Below are 15,033 nucleotides of genomic sequence, written 5' to 3'. Positions count from 1 at the left end.
TCAACTCCTCCTGGTAAAAACCAAACGTTGAAACATAACCGTGTCAGTCGAAAGCCTAGAAATGAGATTACCTTGCCTCGGTAGCCTAGAACTGAAAAAAAAAGATTCGTCAACTTTGGTATACTGTATCTCGCTTCCTGTGAAGTATATCAAAATTTTGTCAACTGATAAAATGATACTGATACTATGATGAACAATTTGTCAATTGACGACTTTTCGATATATCTTACAGCAACCCAGATACAGTATGCCAAAGTTGAAAGACCCTCGCGAGCTTTCAAGAGAAGGCTCCCTCCTAACTTTGGTATACCGTATCTCGGTTCCTACAAAAGAAATTCAAAAGAAGTCAATTGACAAAATAATCATATTATAAAATATATTTTGCTAGTTGACGGCTTTTTGAGATTTCTTACAAGAACCTAGATACAGTAGATCAAAATTGACCATCATATCTTTCTGATCTATTTTTTGATTTTTGATTAACAAGTCCCGCCCATTTTCGTTCTCACTTTTTGTTTTCTAAGTATGTGTTCCCGCGTCACTGATAATTTGATTAAATGTTCAGCAGGCGTATTTGCATTATTACTTCATGCTTGAAAACTCAAGACGTTACTCATTATTAAAAGTTTTTTTGATCTCTAAATTCTTCTTATCAGAGCAGAACCCTGTATTTTTTGTACAAAAAACAAATCATGTGATTATGTTTTGAACTTTTCTGACTCCTTGTTTTGTACTCAGGTTTGATTGTTTACGAAAATCTCAAAAAAAAAATTGAGAAGAGTCATAATTCTGCCGATTAGAAAATAAATAATCTTCTGATTCTTGAGCTTTTTTCAAGATTTCGTAACATTTTTCATCTTGGGTGGAGATTAAATAAAACATGTTTAAAAAAGAAGGGGGATAATCTCGTATGATAAGAAGTCTAAAATCTGGAAATCTTAACAATTTCAGATAATCCTAGATGCTGAAATTTTTAGAAAAAAAAACTGTCCTAGAAAAAAAATTTAGTTTAGAAAATTTTGAAATTTAAAGAAAGTTTTTTTCAGAACTTGAATATAAGAATATAAGAATCTAAGAATGTTGTTCTTCTTCCTAATCCCTCCGGATTTATATATAATTTACCTCTAAGAAGAATAAAACCAAAATTTAAATTCCCTCTATTAATCCTCCGGATTTCAATAATCTAATTCGCCATTTTTGGCTCAGAAGCCATACAAATTCAGAATCCTTTTTCAAAATGTACACGTTGCATGGATGATATCAGTGATTCAGCAATTTGAATAAATTCTAGAGTATTCTAATTTGGTATTCCGAAAATTTTGAACTTCTTTGAGATAATTATATATTTTTGAGATAATGATAACTTTAATAAATTCCTTATGATATCAGAAATTTAGAAAAACTTTTGAAAATAATTATATGGAATCAGGCAACTTTTTTTCTAATTAGAACTTTTTACCAATTAGAAGCAAAACCTATTAGAATTCTTAAATTACTATTTTTAATACTAGAATTGAAAACTACACTTTTTTAAAATCTTGAAAATTAACTTTCTCTTACAATTTTTAAATTTCAGTTAGAACCTTAAATTTAGATTCATATTTCTGAAATTTTCCAAAATGCCATTTTTAGATTCTGAAATTCTGAAATGCTGAAATTTTTAAATTTTTGAAAATATAAAATTCTTGAAATTCTGATATCGTTGAAATTCAATAATTCTGAAATTCTGAAATTCTGAAACATTGAAATTTTGAAAATCTTCAGATTCTGAGATTGTGAAATTGTGAAATTGTGAATTTCTAAAATTCTGATATCGTTGAAATTCAGAAATTCAGAGATTCAGAAATTCAGAAATTCAGAAATTCAGAAATTCAGAAATTCAGAAATTCAGAAATTCAGAAAATCAGAAATTCAGAAATTCAGAAATTCAGAAATTCAGAAATTCAGAAATTCAGAAATTCAGAAATTCAGAAATTCAGAAATTCAGAAATTCAGAAATTCAGAAATTCAGAAATTCAGAAATTCAGAAATTCAGAAATTCAGAAATTCAGAAATTCAGAAATTCTGAATTTCTGAATTTCGAATTTCTGAAATTCTGAAAATTTGAAAACTTGAAAATGAAAGATTCCATGAATCTGAAATCTGAAATTCTGAAAAAGTACAAGTTCTTCAAAAGTACAAGAAAATCAAAATTACAAAAATTACATTTCAAAAAAATTATAACGTTCCTCCTCCTTATTTTCTAGAAAAAAAAATTAATCATAGGTTTTTGTATAACATATAAACCCAAAATTTTATTTTTGGGGAGTTATTATACAACCCGTAATTTATTTTTCCCCCGTTAAATCAAACAACGAGCCACAATTTTCGAGTTCTAAGTTTTGATTCTACTTTTTTCTGGAAAAATATAAAATTCGAATTTTTGGAATTTGAAGAATTTTCACATTTTAAATTTGAAATATCTAAAAATTGAATTTCTTTAAAAAATCTGAAAATCGGAATTTCAAATTTATAAAATCTTTTAAAATTCCGAAACCTTAAATTTCACCCTTTTTTCCAAAAAAAAATTTCTTTTTGATTTCCGGACACCCCTACCCAATTTTCATATTCTAGTTTCCTTCCTGTCCCATTCTGGCATCTCCGTCATGAAAAGTTTTTCCGCCGAGACATAAAAAATAAGTTGGGTATGTAGTTGTCAAATGAGATTTTTCTCAAAACCTCCCGAAAAATGGAATGAGCAATCGGAATGTGCTCTTTTTTTCGATTAACGGTTTTTTTTCGGTATTTCAATATTCAACATTTTTTTAGTTTTTAAATTTTCGAAATTCTCTCTCTCTCTCTCTCTCTCTCTCTCTCTCTCACTCACTTTTTTTCAATATCTTACAGTATAGTTCACTTTGAGCTCAATTATCTCGGTTCATGTACAACAGTAGGGTCCCCCAACTTCGATCCAATTAATCTCAATTTTTGTGAAAATATCTAAAATTTGTCAACTGATAAAACATTTCTGACATTATGATAAACATTTCATCAGTTGACAGATTTTTGGTTTCTTTCACAGTAATCGAGATAATTGAGCTCAAAGTTAAAAGGCCTTGACTGGTTGGTGACAGTAGGGTCCCCAAACTTCAATCCAATTTATCTCAGTTCTTGTAAAAAATATCAAAAAGTGGTCAACTAATAAAATGTTACTTATTTTATGGCAAACATTTCATCAGTTGACAAATTTTTGATATTTTTCATAGAAACCGAGATAATTGAGCTAAAAGTGTGAGCGTCTGTGCTCAATCATGGCCGGCCGCGACCGACCGGTATTTAGAATTCCGTCTCTCCTCTCTAATTATCTTATAAACATTTTCAGCTTTCCATCATGGTCGAGACAACCACCCCACCAGCCTTCCAAGCTCCCGAAGGAGCCAAGCTCTTGGAGCACATCGTAGTCCAGGAACCAGTCCAACATGGCCAGCTTGCCGATCAGATGGCCAAGGATGCCGAGCAAATCGTTGTTGGCCCAACTGCAGCTGAGCTCGAAACCCAAGCAATATTACAGGATCCAGCATGGGCTCAGATTCAAGCTCAATGGCAAGCTCAGACTAGAATCCAAGCTGCAGCTGAAGCCAGGGTTATTCTAGAAGGACAATATGGGATGGGACAGATGCCTGCTGGTCCGGTTTCAATGCAGGTCCATGCCCTTGAAGCAGGGAATATACCTGTTCAGGGTTCAGTTCCAATTCAGGCGCTTGCCACAGCTATAGCTTCAAGCCATATTCAGGTTCCCGTCCTTCCAGCAGAAGTCAGGATCATGCCAGTTCTGGATCTGCAAGCACCGATTCAGGCTTATCAGACTCTCCCAATGGGACATGGTCCACCTCCAAAAGTCGCTCACAACAAGAGAAGTGCTCCGGAAACTGCCATCAATGGAAATTGGGCTCAAATCAAAAGATCCGGACCTCGAACCAAACCAGAACCCAAACCCACAACGCTCAGTACCCATGATCAATTTCGAGCTCACTCCAACTACGCAAATCTTCCACCTCAAATCGTCCCACTCCCCGCCGATCCGCAATACCAATCCCAAGCTCACGCTCAAGCTCAAGTTCACCTACAAGCTCAGGCCCAAGCTCACGCTCAAGCTCAAGTTCACCTACAAGCTCAGGCCCAAGCTCATATGCAAGCCCAGGAGGCCGCTCGACAGGCTCAAATGACTCCGGACTCATTGGAAAAGTTTCAACAGTTTGAGCAATGGAATGCGAATAAAGCTGCCGAGCTGCAAAAGTTGCTGATCCCAGGCGCCGAGGATATTCCAACGATTTCGCATATGTTGGTGAGTTTTGAAAGAAATAGGGACTAGGTTCGGAATCCTAGGCGATTAATTCAATTTTTTTTAGAGGAGAGGAAAGGTTCGGAGTTCTAGGCCATCGGGCAAAAAAATTTAAAAAAAACCACAACTTTTAAGTTAGGTAGCCTAGAATTCCCAGTATCATTATAACTAGGCCATGCGGTGCATGGTTTTGAAGAGCATGCTTTGAAAGTTCCAAATCAGTTTTCAGATTTGAAAAATATCGGTTTTAAGCCAAGTTATGACAGTTTCAAATTTGGGAAGATGTGGCCTAGTTTTGCATTTCTAGGCCACCAAACTAAAATTGACATAATTAGCTTGAAAACCATTATTTTTTAAATCTGAAACTTGGTTTCCACGTGACAAGATGATAGCTTTTAGACCGCAAAAAGCCATGGCCTAGTTTTCATAAAATTTGGATTTCTAGGCCACCAAACTAAACTGGAATTCTAGGCCATAATTTTCAGAGACTCAAAGACGAGGCGATCAACTGCATCATTCTTCATTATCGTGGTGGAAAGGGCATGAAGGATAAAGTTCCATTATTTTATAGCTATGTGAGTTTTGAAAATCCTAGATTCTGAAATTCTGATATTCTAAAATTCTAAAATGCTGAAATTTCCAAAAATTTCAGGCCATTTTCTACATCTACCGTGTCGTCATTGCTAGAAAATGGATGCCTGTCTATCTCTCCAATCTTTCAATCATCGCGGTAATCCGGACCAACAGACACACAGAAAGAATTATTTAAAATTTCAGAACGAACGTCTCCGTCAAGAATTTCCAGAGCCAATGGCAATTCCAACGTTCCCAACACTTGATGAAATCGTCAGGGACATGTCAGTAATTTTTTGAAAAAGTTTTTAAAAAATTATGATTCCAGAGAACAACTGGAATTGGGTCATCCATTATTGACAAGACATATGAAAGCGGAAAGAGCGTATCATGATTTGGAGGTGAGCCAAATGTTTAGGGGAATTGAAAAGGCGCAAAGGAGCACGGACCCAAAAATCGAAAAATTGAAATCTTGGCTTGTTTATACTCATTTTGAAGCTCTTGATATTTGAATTTTGACAGTTTACATTTCACAAATTTTAGGTCAGGATAGACAAAGTTACGGTACTTTTTAGCTTTTCGCGGCGGGACCCAAAAATCGTAAATTTCAAAATTTTAGCTTGTTTATACTCATTTTGAAGCTCTAGAAACTTTAACTCTGACCAGCAGAAAAAAAGGGCACCAAAAAAGCGCCAAGGCTCCAAAAACGCTCTGTGCTCCAAAAAAGCCCCAATGTCAATGAAAAAGCGTCAAGGAAACCAAAAATACGCCTTGCACTCAAAATGCGCCAAGGCACCGAAAACTCGTCATGGTGCACTGAAAAAGCGCCAGAGCAGTGAGAATGGGTCAACCCACCGAAAAATCGCAAGACACCGAAAACGCACCAAGGCACCGAAAAAGCGCCAAGGCACCAAAAAAGCGCCAACAAAAAATTCAAAATTATCAGATGATCATCGGAGAGACGTACAACTACCTGTTGCTCCATCAAGAACGCTTCAAACTACCTCCAAACGCATTGTTCTTCCTAAATAGAGTAAGCGGACATCCGGATATCCGGACACACAGATTTTTTTTCAGTTCTGCATCGTCTACAACACCTTCGGCTACAACCTCAAAGACACCTACCAGACTACAATCATTGAGAGACTTGTAAGTGTCGTGGCCTAACTTTTTTTCACTTGGCCTAACATTCTAAATCGTGGCCTAACTTATTTACATGGCCTAGCTTTTTTTACATGACCTAACTTTTTTTATTGTGGTCTAATTTTTTGAATCGTGACCTAACTTTTTCTCCCATGGCCTAACTTTTTTTCACATGACCTAACTTTTTACAGCAACGAAATCTCCCCCAAGTCCCAGACAAGTTCTTCAAGAATCTCTCAAACTCGATACGTGTCACAATGGAGTCAATGCTTCCGATTCCATGAACTTCAACAGTGCAAACGCGCTCCACCGTACCCCCACAGAATCTCAACACTTTCTCCCGCTTTAATTGCATGATCTACTGTAGTACTGTCTCTTTTGTAACAAGTTTATTTTTTGTTGAAAAATCAATAAAAACGTTTTTTCTGTGATTCTTTGATCATCTCGACATCCTTATCCGGACCAAAAGTGCCACATATCCAGCGACATAAAAAAACAAAACAATTGATCCCAATCCAATCACATCCATTGGATAATTATCAGCTTTGAACGAGAATTGATCCAAAATGAAATCCCGAAAAAAATTGGAAAATTTCGGATTATCGATTTTGGTCCATTGGTTTACAACGAGTCCTTCGAAACCGTATCTGAAATTCTTTGAATTCCTGGTGGCCTAATTTTTGCAAGCTGAGTTTTTTATGCCACCACGTGAAAATGACATAGAATTGAGCTGATATTCTTATGGTATGCTTTCTAGGTCATTTTAGCATGGTGGCCGAACTTTTGCAAGTTGGGTTTTCTAGGCCACTATCGCAAATGACCTACAATTGTCTAATATTCATCTGGTGTATTTTGTAGGCCATTCACCATGGTGGCCTAACTTCTGCAGTTTGTGTTTTCTAGTACTACCCTTTTTTGATCTAGTAAGGGCCTGTTATTCATCTGGTGTATTTTCTAAGCTTTTTGCCATGATGGCCTAGAAAAATCGACTTGAAAAAGTTAGGCCACCATGTTAAAATGACCCGAAAACACATCAAATGATTATCAGGCCATTTCTAGGTCATTAAACTTGGTGCCCTAGAAACATCAAGTTGCAAAAATTAGGCCACAACGTCAAAATGCTCAGAAAACACATCAGGGACATGTTATGCCATTTCTAGGTCATAAAAACTGATGGCCTAGAAAACAGAACCTGTAAAAGTTAGGCCGCCATGTCAAATTTTCCAGAAACAAACATCAGCTGAATATTAGGTCATTTCTAAGCCACAAAAGTTGGTGGCCTAGAAAACTCAAATTGCAAAAGTTCGGTCACCATGGCAGATGACCTAGAAAACACACAAGTTAATTTTCAGGTCATTTCTAGGTCATAATAGTTGGTGGCCTAGAAAACTCAACTAGCAAAAGTTAGGCCGACATTTTAAGCTCGCAGTCCTTACCTAAACCAACTGGTCCATTGCATCCATTGAATATACACAGGAAAATTGTTTGTATTTCCGTAAAGTCCACTGAGCAATGCAAAAAGACCCGATATCGGAACAGCGAACGCAATAGCCACCTGCAAATTCGCCTTTTTAGAAGATTCAATAGAGTGCGTTTGCTTACCGATGTAGTTTCAAAGAGACATGCCAAGAATAGGCCACACGACGTGGCGGATTGCTCAACTAGAACTGCAATCAGAATACTTTTGAGAACTTGTTGCAAAGTATTGTTCAATCCAATCATCCAGTATGAAATGATCACCATGATGGCTCCATCGAATGTGAAAAGTGGGAGATAGGACAGACATCTAAAATATGAGTTTTTCTTGAGAACCAAAAGAGATGAGAAAAAGTATAAACCAAGAAAATGTGGAACATAACTTTTTTATATTTCGCAGTAAAAATCAAACTTCTAGCTCAATTTTGAAGCGAGTTAGAAATTTTGTTGGAAAATGAAGCTCTAGAGTTGATTTATGCTCTCAAAGATTTTCCGGTCAAACTGATAACTACAAAGTACTTTTATCTCACCTGGAAACATAATAACTAATCACATAGAACAATCCATCATGATACTCTCTTGCAATCAATGGCAACTCGTGCTCCATAAACGTCATAATCCCGAACATTGTAGAAAAAGTGAGCTCGGCGATCAAAAAGTACAAAGCACTATTCGTATTTCTGACTCCACGCCAATCGAGCGGTTGTTGCCAGTAGAGACTTCCGATGAACAATCCCATCACGATTTTTTGGATCAGCTTCATCCGCATTTGAGCCGGCGAACGGATCACATCGATAGAAGCTCTGAAATATCTGTGTTTCCCAACGTCCAGATGACCTATTTTTAGTCGAAAATGGTCAACTTTGGACCACGGTCTTTGGTATCCTACAAAAGTAGTTTCAATTTGTTCGATTCATCTGAAAATTTCAGAATACACTTAACAAAAATAGAGCTTTTTTTGTAATTGACAACTTTTTGATAGGTTGTTTAATTTTCAAGATATGCGCCTTTAAAGTAAGAGCGACGCTAACACACCGTCTTCTTTACTCTATCCGCGTTCTCAATTTAAAGGCGCATAACTCAAAAAATAACAAAGCTAGAAAAAAGTTGTCAACTACAAAAATGTGTAAAATTTTAATAACTTCATTTTTGTAGTAAACAACTTTTTTGTAGCTTTGTTAGTTTTTGAGATACCGTAAAACCTCTAATAGAACGACACCCGGAACGTCCACTTTGAGCCTATATATCTCACTTCTTTTGAAAGGTATCAAAAAGTGGTTAACTAGTAAAATGTTTATCAGGATATCAGCAACATTTTACTAATTAGCCACTTGTTGATATCATTCACAGAAAATGAGATATATAGGCTCAAAGTGGACGATCCGGGTGTCGTTCTATTAGAGGTTTTACGGTATACGCTTTTAAATTAAGGGCGCGCTTAGGGTCGAGAAGGCGGTGTGTTAGCGAGCTCTCACTGTTTAAAGGCGCATAACTCAAAAACTAACAAAGCTACAAAAAGTTGTCAACTATCAAATTAAAGCTCTTGTTTCGTTCAGTACAGCCTGCAATTCTCAGATAAGTCTTAAAAATGTAAATGACTTTTGTAGGACATCCAAAGTTATTCTCAAAAAAAGGGTGCTGTACCTCTTCAAAAGTGCTCCAGTCTCCACAAAAAATCCCGGATTTTCAATGAACGGGGGTAGTTTTGTGCTCGGAATCATTTGCAGCTCAATTGTAGATGTTTTTGAGAATTTTGTAGTTTCAAAAACTTGAATTATATTCATGATTCTTTGATAGCTTTCAATTTCCTCGATTGGTTGAACGGACAGCTTTTCTTGGATCCATTCGGGAGGATTGAAATTTTTTGGAATTGGATGACCACAATCCGAGAAAAACTGAAATTTTTAAAAATTATAAATCCAAATAAAAATCTGGAAAACCACAATTTTGAGGCGAGTTATGATGATTTTCGGTCGCTGGCCTAGAATTCCTAGTATTACGATACATAGGCCATGACGTACATGGTTTCGAAGAGCATGCTTTGAGGATTCCAAATCAGTTTTCAGATTTGAAAAGTATTGATTTCAAAGCTAGTTATGACTTTCTCAAATTTGGGAAGTCACGGCCTAGTTTCGGATTTCTAGGCCATGAAACTTAAATGATCATAACTCGCTTTAAGAACAATATTTTTCAAAGCTGAAAACTGTTTTTGACGTGAATAGACGAGAGCTTTCACATGATGTATACTATGGCCTAGTTTTCAAACAATTTGTATTTCTAGGCCATCAAACTAAAATGGTTATAACTCGCTTCAAAATTGTTATTTTTCTAATCTGAAACCTGGTTTGAACGTAAAAATACAAGGGCTTTCAAAGTAACCATAGCATGACCTAGTTTTCTTGAAATTTGGATTTCTAGGCCAACTTAACCCACTTGAATGGACTCCTCTGGCGTTCCCATAAACGCAGTCCGTCCCAACGATAAAAATATAATTTTATCGAATTGAAAATACAAATCGGCTGTTGGTTGATGAATAATTGCAATTAGCGTTCGTCCAGAATTCGCCAAATCCCTCATTATCTGAACTACAGTAGCCGCCATAAACGAATCTAGGCCAGAAGTTGGTTCATCGGCGAAAAGAAGCGATGGATTGGATAGTAATTCACAGGCAAAAGTTAGACGACGTGCTTCTCCACCGGAGATCCCTTTTACAAGTCCTGGATTTCCAATTTTCGAATTTCGACACTTTTGAAGACCTAACATGTCCATTATCTCTTCTACTCGCTCGATCCGGGTTGACTTGTTGGCTTTCATTCGCAATTTTGCCTGCAAAAAGCGTGCACTTTATATCCGTCATTTGCTCCATTGCGTCCATGGTCGCGCGTGGCGCAGTGGTGAGCGGAGACGGACGCTGTGAGAGAGGTTTTTGGTTCGAACCCCTCTGCAAGCTTTTTTTTTGTTTTTTGGAAGTTTTTGGAAGTTTTAAAGGGTATTTGAGCAATTTAATACGATTTTTATGAAAAATTACTAGCTTTCAAAGACTTTCTCAACAAAAATTAACGGAGTTTCCAAGATTTTTTTATATTTTTAAGGATTTTCTCGCACCTGTATCATTAAATACTCCTTCACAGTAAGTGTTGGTATGAAAATCTCCTGCTGTTGTGCGAAACCAGAAATCAACGAAATCTTCTCGCCAATGGCTTTCCCGTTCACTTTCACCGTTCCTTTCTTCTCCAACCCCTTCATATTTCTATCCATTAACACATTCAACAATGTAGTTTTTCCCGCACCACTTGTACCCATCAATGCCACCATTTCTCCCGGTTTTGCTATTCCGGAGACTCGATTCAGAAGTGATTTTCCTTTTTTCCGGGTTTTCACTCTGAAAAAAACTGCAATTGATTTCCCTCGCTTTTTGATGGCTACGGTGTAGGCGGCGGTGTTTGCGGAGTGTTGCGGCCGTTACCCATTATTTTACGAGCAACGCGTCATGATTTTTATCTGTTTTTTCACCTATTTTCTCGAATTTTCGCTTGATTTTTGGTCTTAAAAACTCAAAAAGTTTTGTGGGAAAATCGTATAAAGAGTAATTTAAAAAATTAACCAATCATTTTTTGCCCCTACTCACTCAATATTCTCCCAGGTAACCGTGATGGGCGTTACACTGTCGTTTATCTGAATTTCGTTCACTGTTCCAGCCAAAAAAGAATATAAACCTTTGAACTATTGGTATTCACCGATTCATATCCCACCGAGAATCGTTTCGAAGATAATTTTGTGTTCATTTTCTGAGAATTCGTCTAAAAATAATGGGATTTTTTAGCTGAAATTTTGCCAATTCCAGCCGACACGTGGAATGACTGGGATGACTGATTTCGCAATGATATCTATCTCATCATTTTTGTGACACAAATTTTGCTGTGTTTTCTGATTTTTTTTCTTTTCGGCGCACAGACAAGAAAAGATCATGTGACTTTTGAACTATTTCATCACCAACCCATTCGCCGATATAAAACGCTTCCCGGTGCTCATTTTGACATAGTTTTGAGTTCGTAATTTCGAATTTTTCGGGAAAATTCGAATTTTCAGAAATTTTCGCCCTAAATTCAGAAAAAAACATTGTATTTTCGGAATTTCGACTTTTCTCGGGAATTTTTGACCTATTTTTCGCTGTTTTCTTCCCTGTTTCCCTCTAAAAACTATCTAAATTATCTATTTCTTCCAGAATGGTCCGTCGGCGCACCGCTTCCCCAGCCCCATCGGCTCCAGTCCGTTCGGCTCCACGACCAGCCGCCCCGGCTCAATCCTCGTTCTCGGCGCCACCAAGACCAGGTAAAAAGCTTGAAATGTGAATTTTAGCTCATAGTTTTTAATTTCTAGCCGCTGCTGCCGCCCCAGTTCCAGCTGCTCATCCACCAATGGGAGCACCAATGGGAGCTCCAATGGGTGCCGCTCCATCTCAAGGACCAGGATTGATGGCTCAGATGGCCGCCACTGCTGGAGGAGTCGCTATTGGATCCGCTGTGGTAAGCTAATTAGCAGCTAGCAAGCTTTAAAATATGTCTAGAAAACGACCAGAGATTTGATTTTCAAAGCTATTTTACGGCATTTTTGCCATTTTTCAGCCATTCAGCCTGTTTTTGGCTGATTCATCCCTATTTAAGGCCGTTTCGGGCCTATTTTAGGTCATTTTAGACTAATTTTTTGATGAAATTTAGATCATTTTTCGCTATTTTTGGCGATATGAAATTGATTCTGTTCATTTCAGACTGTTTTGTAGTGTTTCAAAGTCAATTTCACGCCATTAGATCGATTTTAGGTCGTTTCAGGTCACTTTCAACCAGTTTGGACAATTTGAAATCACCTTTTCGCGCTATTTTAGACAACTTTTCCGGTTTTTAGACCAGAAACCAGCGGAAACTTCAAATTTCCGATTTCATAAAAATCAGTTTTCTCATCTAAATACCTCCATTTTGGGCTCACTTTTCTAATTTTAGACCCAATTTGAGGGTTATAAACTAGAAAACTCACCTAAAAACCCCCTATTTTCAGGGCCACGCCGTCGGAGGAATGTTCACCGGAAGCGGCTCGAGCTTTCACGCCGCCGAGCAAGCTCCAGCTGCCGCTGCACCAGCGGCCGCTCCACAAGCGTCCACCTACGCTCAACCATGCGAATTCGAGTGGCGCCAGTTCGTCGATTGCGCTCAAAACCAGTCGGACGTCTCGCTGTGCAACGGATTCAACGACATTTTCAAGCAGTGCAAGGCCAGATATAACTGAATTCTATGCCGTTTTTTTGCTTTTTTCTCCCCCGCCCGTTTCCATGGTTCCCCCCGAATATAGGCCGTTTTTTCCCTTTTATTGATTTTTTAGTTTCTTTTTTCTCTCCGCCCCTCTCCGTTCAAAAATAAATTCTCTTGTTTTTCATCATTTAGTGTCTCTCTGTTTACTACTGCGTAGCTCTTTTTCTGGTGTTTGGCCTCCAAATTCTGTTTTTTTAAATTTTCTTCTTCTTTTCCGAAAACCAATCGACCTAATGCATCACATCGACGTTGTGCGTCCTTCAAAAAGTGTCGCAGTTTTATCGTTTCTTTCCTTTTTTTTCTTTTTTCGATTGCAGTTCTTTTTTATCAATTTTTCTCTCTTCACTGAAAGCCTTCCAGAAATGACCGCCCGTGCTCTTCACTACGTCTTCAAGGTGGCGAATCGCGCCAAGACTATCGATTTTTACACGAAAATTCTGGAGATGAAAGTATAAAAATCGAATTTTCGAGATTTTTCACTACAAACTACAGGTTCTTCGGCACGAGGAATTCGACAAGGGATGCGAGGCGAGCTGCAACGGACCGTATGATGAGCGGTGGAGCAAAACGATGATCGGGTACGGGTCGGAGGATGAGCATTTCGTCTTGGAGCTCACTTATAATTACCCGATTCATAAGTATGAGTTGGGTAATGATTATCGGGTGAGGAGATTGAAAAATGGCGCCAAATCGAAAATTTGAATTCAAAATTAAGAAAAAATAGCTAAAATCCGTTGAGAATGGTCATTTTTACCCGAAAAATCAGCTAATTTTTAGAAAAAATCACTAAAAATGATTGAAAAATTCGATAAATCAAAAATTCGGAAATTTAAAAATCCAGAATTTCAAAAATTCCGAAAATTACTGAAATTTGAAAAATGCAAAAAATCGAAAAATTGAAAGTTCAAAATTCAGGAAATTCCCGAAAACGAATTTCGGTAAATTCCGAAGTTCGAAAAATCAAAAATTACGAAAATTCCAAAAAATTCTAAAAATCAAAATGTTTTGGATTGCGAAAATTCAGAAAAAAAAATCAGAAAATTCGAAAAAATCAAAGTTTTGAAATTTTAAAAATTCTAAAATTCCGGCAAAATTTAGAAGTCCGGAAAATCAGAAATTCCAAAAACCAAAAATTCCGAATTTTCAAAAAGTTCAAAAATTGTAAGTTTGAAAAAAAAGCGAAAAATTCAAAAATTCGAAAAATCGAAAATTCCCAAAAGTTCAGATTTTCCGAAAATTTGAAAAGCTTCTTTTTCCTGAATTCGGAAAATTGAAAAAATTCAAAATTTATGAAATTCAGAAATTGGAAAATTTCCAGAAAATCTCGATTTCGGGGATTTTGAAAATCCGAATTTTAGGTTTTTCGGTCAAAATTGAGCCGAAAAAATTTCAGCTAAAAATAATCAAAATTTTGACAAAAATAGGCTTTAAATTTAAAAAAAAGGCGTAAAATCAAGAAAAATTGAAAAAAAAACGACTTCTTCGCAAAAATTGAATTGAAATGATCGCAATTTCTAAGTTTAAAAATAGTGGAATTTCAGAAAAAAAGCTAGGAAATTGACATTTTCGCATGTTCCAGGCAATCGTGATCGATTCCGATCAACTATTCGACAAAATCTCTCGCATCGATCATCGAAAATCCGGATGTGGTCGTTTGGCTGTCAAGGATCCCGATGGTCACGAATTCAAAATCGGAAAAGCTGACCACGCCCCCAAAGTGCTCCGTGTGCAATTGAACGTCGGTGATCTGGAAAAATCGAAAAAATACTGGAACGAATTGTTGGGAATGGGAATTGTTGAAGAGAAAAAAACAAGGGTTCGATTGAGTTTCGGAGAGGGACAGTGTGAATTGGAAATCGTCCAGTCGGGAGAGAAAATCGATAGAAAGACTGGATTCGGGAGAATTGCGTTCTCGTTGCCAGGGGAGAAGGTGGGATTTTGGGATTTGGAGATTCTGAGTATCTGAGATCCTGAAAATTTTGAATTCTAAAATTTCAAAATTTCAAGAATTTTGAATTTCGTAATACAGGAAGTTCAGAAAGTCCCGAAAATTGAAAAAAAAAAACTGAGCTTCGAAAAATTGGAAGTTCGAAAATTCCAGAAAACTCAAAAATGCAGGAAGTTTGGGAATTCAAAAATTCAAAAATTCGTAATTTTTTGAAACCTCAGAACCATACTTGTAATCCGGGCCTTTGCCGGGCCTTCACTGGCCCTGCC

The 15,033-nt window shown here is 37.0% G+C and overlaps 4 protein-coding genes across 4 annotated transcripts in view; 3 read left to right on the top strand and 1 right to left on the bottom strand.

The window, feature by feature from the left end:
- Window positions 1-3,370: 3,370 nt before the first annotated feature.
- On the top strand, window positions 3,371-6,061 carry CBG20171 (the record flags this gene model as incomplete). The annotated part of the gene is made up of 6 exons (XM_002642499.2): window positions 3,371-4,324; window positions 4,807-4,896; window positions 5,099-5,178; window positions 5,223-5,295; window positions 5,841-5,927; window positions 5,972-6,061. 6 exons carry the CDS (start codon window positions 3,371-3,373, stop codon window positions 6,059-6,061), a joined length of 1,374 nt encoding a protein of 457 aa, XP_002642545.2.
- Window positions 6,062-6,476: 415 nt separating this feature from the next.
- Cbr-wht-3 lies at window positions 6,477-11,298 on the bottom strand (the record flags this gene model as incomplete). Its single annotated transcript, XM_002642500.2, has 9 exons — window positions 6,477-6,684; window positions 7,474-7,592; window positions 7,640-7,823; window positions 8,044-8,316; window positions 9,158-9,408; window positions 9,947-10,339; window positions 10,619-10,895; window positions 11,142-11,188; window positions 11,230-11,298. 9 exons carry the CDS (start codon window positions 11,296-11,298, stop codon window positions 6,477-6,479), a joined length of 1,821 nt encoding a protein of 606 aa, XP_002642546.2.
- A 441-nt stretch (window positions 11,299-11,739) lies between these two features.
- Window positions 11,740-12,793, top strand: CBG20173 (the record flags this gene model as incomplete). The annotated part of the gene is made up of 3 exons (XM_002642501.1): window positions 11,740-11,845; window positions 11,894-12,039; window positions 12,566-12,793. 3 exons carry the CDS (start codon window positions 11,740-11,742, stop codon window positions 12,791-12,793), a joined length of 480 nt encoding a protein of 159 aa, XP_002642547.1.
- Window positions 12,794-13,178: 385 nt separating this feature from the next.
- The window catches only part of Cbr-glod-4, a gene marked incomplete at both ends in the record, with an annotated part of 2,728 nt that continues 873 nt past the window's right edge, over window positions 13,179-15,033 (top strand). Inside the window, 3 exons of the mRNA XM_002642502.1 lie at window positions 13,179-13,265; window positions 13,309-13,479; window positions 14,396-14,746. Of these exons, the coding sequence (XP_002642548.1) occupies window positions 13,179-13,265; window positions 13,309-13,479; window positions 14,396-14,746 (609 nt within the window). The remainder of the gene's footprint in view (window positions 13,266-13,308; window positions 13,480-14,395; window positions 14,747-15,033) is intronic.

The sequence above is a fragment of the Caenorhabditis briggsae genome, assembly GCF_000004555.2.
Source record: "Caenorhabditis briggsae complete genome, chrIII, whole genome shotgun sequence".
NCBI classification, from domain to species: Eukaryota; Metazoa; Nematoda; class Chromadorea; order Rhabditida; family Rhabditidae; genus Caenorhabditis; species Caenorhabditis briggsae.
This window is presented reverse-complemented; position numbering and strand designations above follow the sequence as displayed.